Source organism: Pundamilia nyererei, unplaced genomic scaffold (genome assembly GCF_000239375.1).
Source record: "Pundamilia nyererei isolate P.nyererei 1_Seehausen unplaced genomic scaffold, PunNye1.0 scaffold00032, whole genome shotgun sequence".
In the NCBI taxonomy this organism is placed as follows: Eukaryota; Metazoa; Chordata; class Actinopteri; order Cichliformes; family Cichlidae; genus Pundamilia; species Pundamilia nyererei.
The window spans coordinates 2,158,068-2,166,562 of record NW_005187433.1 but is presented as its reverse complement, the minus strand read 5'-3'; the positions used below and the strand labels follow the sequence as shown (position 1 = coordinate 2,166,562).

At 40.0% G+C, this 8,495-nt stretch overlaps 1 protein-coding gene across 5 annotated transcripts in view; it reads right to left on the bottom strand.

Moving 5' to 3' along the window:
- palm2akap2 (PALM2 and AKAP2 fusion) overlaps nucleotides 1–7,964 on the bottom strand; it is an 88,403-nt gene extending 80,439 nt beyond the window's left edge. For 2 of the 5 annotated variants that reach the window (XM_005729236.1, XM_005729237.1), the window contains exon 1: nucleotides 7,803–7,964. In XM_005729236.1, the coding sequence (XP_005729293.1) occupies nucleotides 7,803–7,846 (44 nt within the window). In that variant the 5' untranslated portion in view covers nucleotides 7,847–7,964. Of the gene's footprint in view, nucleotides 1–1,574; nucleotides 1,623–7,802 lie in introns of those variants that run through there. The other 3 variants (XM_005729238.1, XM_005729242.1, XM_005729240.1) reach the window with 3 other exon arrangements.
- Nucleotides 7,965–8,495: the final 531 nt, after the last annotated feature.

Sequence of the window (8,495 nt, the reverse complement as noted above, 5' to 3'; positions counted from 1 at the left end):
CACTGAAACATTACTAGCATTTTTAGTTATTTTCCAGTGATAGAAAATCAGCACAGCTCAGTGTTAGTCATTGTTAATCTTTAACACTGACTATCTTACTGTTAGAAATATAACACTGTCAGAAGTGTTAATTTAACACTCAAAAGAGTGGACACATATAGACACTTTCTAGTGTCAATTTAACACTGGAGATTTTGCAGTGTATAGTCTGCCTGACATACCGATGACGACTGATATTTTCAGCTGATATTTGCCATTTGCATCTATCAGTACTGGTATTTATAATGTCTGATAAATGAAAATAGTGAAGAAGAGATGGGAGAAGCATCATTCAACAGTGTTATGAATGTTAAAATCTCAAAGTTTGTCTACAAGAGGGCACAACTTCCCCGCTGGCAACATATGTGTTTGGAAAATCACAAAAGGAACAGTCATCTCTCTGAGTAGAGTCAAGTAGAGCCTAAAGGAGTCAATGAATAACTACACATAAGAATTGTTAAGTAATCTTGCCTTTCATGGGTCTTTTGGTCACATATTCTTTTGGGCCAAATATTGGCAATATTTATATATAAAAATCCACCAAATCACCAAATATCTGTATTAGTCATAAAGATAACATATCATTCAGGCTCTATAAAGTATAAAACACTATTGAGAAGACTGAGGCAAAATGTGCTGAGAAGACAACATGTAATGTCTCCATATGAGGACACAGAGTCTCAGGAGGTCAAACCTTCAACCTAAATGTTGCTAATGCAGCAGCTTTTTAGCTCAGCAGATTAAAATGTTTTCTTTTGTTCTAAGCGACATATTGATAATAAATAAGTTCTGGCAGAGAAGCTCAACTTTGCTAGAGGTCCAGGTGATTGCATCTTTCATTTCAAAACAATTTTTCCACCATGTTGCGATGTCTTAAATAGATGTTTAAACAGTGGTGATTCAGTGTCAAACTGTTCACAGGGAATGGCAAATTGATGCAATTCCTTTGAAATAACAGGTCAGCCATGTTCACGAACTTGCAGCTGTGAACAGGTGTTGCTATACTTCCCTGCTATTGCTTTTGCTATCGCTGGGCTCTGATGTGATGGTTACGTGAAAACATGTGTTGTATGACGTGAGTTTTAGAAGAGAAATAAAAAAGCCCAAACCTGCACAGTTCTAAATTTTAGACTACACATGGTTATCACGCTATCATCGAAGAAGCTGACTTGGCAGGTTCCATTTTCTGGCCTCTCTGGTGATCCCTTTATTTTAGTGCAAATCAAAGCAACATCAACAGAAGCTGCCTACATTAGAGGATCAGACGCAGGGTGAAAAAAAAGGATCAAAAAAGGAAGATAACTGTGTCGCTCCATGAGCTGGGTGTGGAGATGAACATCAGTGGAGCATCTTTGTTAAGATAAACTGCAAAAACACATCATTGAAAGACACACACACACACACAGATAAGGCAGTGTTTTTTTTAAATGGGTCACTGTTACCTGTGACCCATTTAAAAAACTCACTAGGTTCACCTGAGTTTCACATATTCTTCTTTTCACACCTCTAAGACCTTTTTAATCTTCCTGTCTTACCTTTTCTGCTCATTCCTTCTTTCCTTTGCTGCATTCCTGCTCTCTTTCTCTTTTTTGTTCTTACTCATTTTTTCTTACAGTTTTTCAACTTCTTTTCTTCCTTCTGATTCCTTTAATACCCTCTCTTCATCTTATCCTCCCTACCTTTATCACCCCCCCTCCCCCAGTGCTCTCATTCCTACTCGTATCCCACCTGTCCTTCCTTCCATCTGTTCACTTTCTCTTTCTTTTCCCTCAAATGTGCCCTTCTTCTTCATTTTCCTTTTTTCTTCATCCCTCCTTCCACAAGCAGACATCCTTATAAGGAGAAACAGCAGCAGCAGTCCGGGATAACTCTTTAGGGAATACAGAAGCATGTAACACACACACACGCACACACACAAGCTTGCATTCAGACACACAAGGACACAACAGCCACTGCATTACTTAAAGACAAGAATGTGGATGAAAAAAAAACCTGCAGCTGTCCCTTGAGTGAGTGTGTGTAGTTTTAATATTTACACACTGAAGATACTCTGGGAAAATCAACCAGAAATGATAAATGTGTTATTATAGTGTTATTGCATAAAAAAAGCACACAGTCGCAGATACTGTAGCCTGGTGGGATTCAGGACCGCTGACGCATTCATTTAGCTTTGCATGTCTTTTGTCACAGCGATAAAATGTTTTAGTATTTCGTTATGCTTCAGGTTTTACTCATTCAGTCTTACTGAAATATTCATAGTAACTAATGTTCAGTCATCTTTATGTACATCATCTGTTAAGAATTAACAAAAAAAGACAAAATTCACCTCACTGAATGTCTCAGAGGACAACTGTGAAGCAAATACATTGCTGGAAAGTGTCTCTTTTATGCAGTAAAATTATTTTTAAATCAGATTTGTCCTGTACCTGATATTAACTTTTGGTCACATATTATTTTGGGCCAAATCCTTAATATATCATTCTTCTACACCTTGAAGTCATCTTCATTAGAACGCATTGCCACATCCTTAACATAAATCATATCCCATATAACCTTGAACTATTTGGGATCTTGAAAATAAACAATTTATGACTGTAATCAGAGCTCAAGTCTGGCATGTCTGAGTGCTTTAGTTTAACCTGGATTCATACCAGTTACCTCATATTGGCTGCTCGCACTGTCATTACAAATCATTCTTCCTTACTAATAATACATCGTACTTTTCTTTCTTTTCTTGTTTTGGGCCTACTGTACTTTTAACTCTCTCCTTGTCCACCTCCCCTCCTCCTCCAGCCCCTTCATTCTGGCGTCAGACACGCTGGTTTGTCGTTGACGGAGACAACAGCATCATTGTTCTTCTGCATCGCAACGAGGACGCGATGACCTCACTGCACAGCTAGCCCAGCTCCGCCTACTCCCCCAAATCCAGCCCAGATGTAATGGCCTCCAGATGTGGAACCAGAAGCAGTGAGACCCACACACACACAGACACACACACACGCGCACAAATGTAACAACATGCAAAGTAAGAGTAGGTGGAAAAGGGAATGAGCAAATATGGACAAGGAAAGTAAGACAGAAAATTGCATCTGTGTGCAATGTTAATGGGACTTTTGCCTGCCTCTCCTGAGCTCAGTACTCCCACACTTCAGTTTTCCCCCAAATAACTAAAAAAACACATCAGCTACACACTACAAACTATTACTTATTGTATGTGAGTTTGAGAGATTGGAAGAGAAAGAGGATGTGGAGGGAGTAAAAGCAACCCAAACAGACATATTTCTAGCTATGGTACTGCCAGACCTTGATCTCATTCATATTTTATACATCACTTAGAGAAGCCAAGCTGGGTTTGTGTGTCACACAGTCTGTCTGCCTGTCTGCATTTAAAATGCACAAATTTATGGGGTTTTCTTTCAAACTCATTTTCACCTTTTCCCCATTCATTTTGTAGTTTCAGTTATAAAGTCCTTTTTAGATGTAATGATCAGCATTTATGAAGGGCAGTTTAGGGTAGAAAAGCCTCTGAAGCATGCACTTTCGTAAGACACTGGCTTTCAGTATTTCATCACACATATTTACTTTACTACTTGCTCATCTCAACAACCAGCTGTCTGTATTTAGTCTGCCACAGTCTCATGTGAATCAGCTTCTTCAGGTTTTCTTTACCGTTGCCGTTAATTGTTAACAGCTACTTTCCACACAAAAAACCACACAAAACATAAAACCAGATCAGGGTACCTATACACCGTTTAAGGAAGCATAACCTTGTGTATTACCCACAAGCATATTAGAATAACTCACCTAGATCACACTGAATTCAAAGCTGAATACTGTATATGACATATAATCTAAAACGTTTCTAGTCAACTGCAAAGTGAGATTATAATGAAGCAAACTTCTCATTTCTATCTGAATTTACTGACAATTTACATTGAGAGAGGGGAGTGCACATGGATGTCGGTGCATGCTATTTTAGGCACTGCATGCATCCATAAAAGCTGCTATATAGCTGAGATGCAGATGGGAAGCCAGAGGTCTTGGCCTTGAGAAACTCACAACCTCAGCATGTTCTTTTGGCTCCTTCTTTTTCCAAATGTCTAGCAGTAATCTGCACGTCTCATCCTCGGGCACTTTTTATTTGTAAGAGCAAATCTGTGAGTAAAACGAAAGCGTGTTAATTGTAAAAACAACTGTTTTGTGTTCAGGCTTTAGGTGATTTTTGATGCACTGGAAGGAAAAAGGCTGGATCTTTTACTATCTTTTAATCTTTTAATGATCTTTTAATATATTACTGTTTATATATAAGTTAGGAGGTAAATTTATTTATATAGTGCCTCTACAGACAAGGTACTGAAACCACCTGAGACCAGACATAAACAAAGTAAAATGCAACACAAATGATAATTTAAAAGATGAGTCTTTGGTGGCTCACAGATCATAGACTCGAGGGCAAATTATAGATTGAAGGGGCACAACTGAGGTTTTAGTCTGGATTTTGGGATGGATAACAGGCCCTGATCAGAAAACCTGAGAGTCCTGCTGAGGGCATATGGCTGTAAAAGGTCACTAATATACTGTAGGTAGGTGATTCACCATGCAGAACCCTGAAGGGATGAAAACCAGAACTTTAAATTCAATTCTGAATTGAATAGTGAGCCAGCACAGAGAGATCAACAGGAGTGTAACGTGGGAGCGCTTGGAGGATCTAGTCAAGAGCCTTGCAGCAGAGTTTTATACAATCTGCAGATGATCCATGGAGGTTTTATTGATTCGGGTGAAGATTCAGTTACAACAATCGTGCCGAGGAGAAATAAAAGCGTGAATAAAAATCTCAGATTTTGATGTAATAGGAGCAATTTATTGATGTTTCTCAACTGATGAAAACAGGATCCAACCAGAGTTCTGACCTGCAAATCCAAGTGACAGTTTACCTAACTGCTGATTTAATGTGGGGAGAGCCGACATCCAGGACTATACGCAGAACAGACGATATTTTTAGAATTAAGAACTTTAGTTTAGGTTTAATTAGGTTTAAAAGTGATGTAAAGGACAGTGTCATAAAATGAACCATTAAATAAAAGCATTTAACAAATCTGATGTAAAGAAGCAATTACAAGAGAAATAAAACAGGTCACAGAAAGCAGCTCTCCAGAGCTACAGTGTGAGAGGGGGACTAATGATGACTGCAACCGATATACCCACCCAGTGCCTCAGTCTCATGATTAACACATGCTGATTAATAGTGTCAAAGGAGTCAGACCACTAGTTTTGCTTGTATCCCTGCACATCAACAAGACATTTGAGACTCTGAGGAGAGCAGATTCAGTAGAGTGGGCTCAACTGAATGAATGGGCTCTAAAATGTTTTCCTTTCACCTTTTATTTCACTTGTGAAACTATTATTTTCAATTTCTTATATAACTCTTTAAATCATTCACACAGACCTTTTGGCAGAAACTCATTAGTATCTCATCTGCTGATTATTTCTAATGACCTGATTGTTTCATTTCATTGTACAGTCTGCATCAATAAACTGTCCTAATATAAACATGCTTCCAATGCATTTTAAGTGGCAATCAAAACACTGAACAGTAGGACAAATGACTGTTTAAATATTAGTGTTTCTTTATCTTGAGGTGCTTCCAGTAAATTTAAATCAGTTTATACCATCCATATTTATACGCCTTCCCTTTAAGACTTGCTTGTATATGCAATAAAAAGCAGCAGAGAGTGGGCCATCTGCCACTGTGGCGTCTGCAATGTACATGACCACAACTACTACCTTGTCTTTCTGCTGAATCAGTGGACAACCCAGGGAGAGCACAGGGTACACGGTGATTAAACTGAGCCCACAGCGCAGAGGAAAGCACAGATAGGGTGTGATAAACTGGCTGAATCACAACAGCACTGCCTCATTTTTCCAATTATAACATTAACTATTGATGCAGCAGCAAAGCATGTCTGCTTAATGCCTCGCTGCACCTTCTTGGCCTTTCCTGATCATGGGTGTGGCTATGAAGGAGGAAAGGGAAAAAAAAGACACTGGAAACTGTCAGTCAAAGTGTCTGACGATTGCAGATTGAGGCTCTAAGCCTGTAGTTAGCTGCAGTAAGTCAAGTTGGATGCCACTCAAACCAAATCACTGATCACTCATTTGCTTTTCTGATAGTTCTGGAGGGTTTTTTTTTTTCCAACATAGAAAACAAACCCTGCACAAGGACACATCATAGCCAGAATAAACGGATATTGAAAAGGCAATCTGATGAACTGATGGACTCACATCTTCTAACATCTATCATTACTAACAGAAACAAAACCACATTTGAGATCACATTACATGTGAGACCACAGACTGACCGCTAACCACGCCGATATATTGTAATTTAATCTCAACTCACCATCCATTATCTCTTTTGTTTTTTTACATTTTTAGTATGATGAGCATCTTAAGCTTCTCATAGTTCAAGGTGAAGGTTTAGCAGTGTTGTAAGGAAGAAAAAGATGCAAGTTAATATGTTTTAATGCCATGATTCATACAATACTGAGACATCTGCGCCACACACCAAGCAAAATTAACAGTGAGGCAGTCAAAGCAGCACAGAGTGAATGAATTATAAAACAAATATACCATCTTTAGAGTTGCTAAATTGCTGTTTAAATGATGGTACTGACGTATATGATATTATTTTCTCTTAAAGCAACAGGCTCACTTTACAAAGAACATTACAAAACTGTAGCTGTCTTCTCAACTCATATAAGATAATTTCCTGATATAAAGGGTTTTGTTTGGAACAGCATTCCTCGTTACAAAAGACTCTTTTATCTTTAAATATGTAAGAATAATCGAAATGTTCTTTCTTAGAACGAGCAAGGCATTGTACAACAGAGATCGTTTTTAATCCCAAACACAATTCTCAACACATATTTCCTCATTTTTCTTGGCTGTGTGGTTTCATGACTACTTGCTTCATTTTAGGCTGACTTTCATGCTGTGTCTAGAAAATAACTGGCAGTTAAATTTCACCAAGTGGCTTTTTAAAATTTCATTCTCTTTCTGCTTTTGCACTGGTTTATTTCTCATGAGTTAAAAAAAGAAAAAGCTATACAAATGAACACACGCACACACAGACGCACAAAAATTACACACAGGAAGCAGGGGTCTGCAGCATGGCGGACTGTGCTGACACAGAAAAGCTGGACCAAGCCTGCAGCCTCCACATTGACAGTGCTACAACTTAACACACTGCACACACACATACTCTCCCTCTCTCTCTCTCTCTACACACACACACACACACACACATACATATATATATATATATATGTGTGTGTGTGTATATATATATATATATCATGCATTCCAGACCAGGAAGGGGATGCAGGAAAATGAGCAAAAAGGAGTGCAAAGCTGATTTTCTACAGAGACAGGCTGAAGACACAGAGCAAAGACAGCAACACAGAGAGGAAAACAGAGCGTAGCATTAAATGGCTGATGTGCTTTAAGGTGAGATATCTGTGGTGGGAGTGCGAGGGCAAGTGAAGAAAAGAGAGGCAGAGTGAGATGAAGAGAGGGAGGAGTGTACACGGTGTGCCGCGTGTCTCCTCTCCAGTCATGACTGAGCAGCAGCCTCACCATGACGGAGCTCCCGTTCCCATGACAACCCCGGCTGTCAGATGGAGGGAAGAGCAGAGGAGGGATGCGGGCGAGGAAGGGAGCGATGGACGGAGATAGAAACATAAAGATGAACGTGGTTTACTTACGGGGCGTTTGCCGTGCCGTTCCGCTGCAAAGGTGTGTCTGACATGGCTGCAACACCTGCTTCTTGCGCTCCCTTTTCCTCTCTCTCCTTCCTCGTCCTCTTCTCCCACTCCTGTCCTCTAGTGTCCTTTTGACAGAGTTATGTCCTCCTCCTCCTCACCTCCTCGTCCTCCTCCCTCTTTGCCTCTGTATCTTCTCCACCTCCTCCTCTCCTCTCCTCCTCCTCTTCCTCCTCCTTCTTTCCTTCTGCCTTTTCGGTGTGTATTCTCTATACGCCAGGATGTGTCAGAGCAGCTGCTGCCGCCGCTCCTGCATCACCCCGCTCTGCTAGCAGGAGGCAACGGGTGCAAGCATGTGCGTGTATGTGTGTGAGTGAGAGAGCGAGAAGGACATATAGACAGAAAGAGCGAGAAAGAGAATTTAGTCAAAAGATATGGTTAAGGAGGGAGTGATGAAAGAAAGCATTGACTGTTGCATAGAGATATAGCCAGGGATAGGGAGGAGAGGGTGGCAAAGAGGCAGCAGAGAGAAAGAGAGAGAAACAATGGCTTTAGGGAGTTGAAGGATGATGAAAGGAGTGGCCAGCCTGTTTTCACTAACTACCTCTTGCAAACAACCTTTCCCCTCTGAGGATGACGAGGGGTTTCTTTAAAGAGACAGGTGGGATAGTAAAAGACACTGTTTGGTCAATTTAA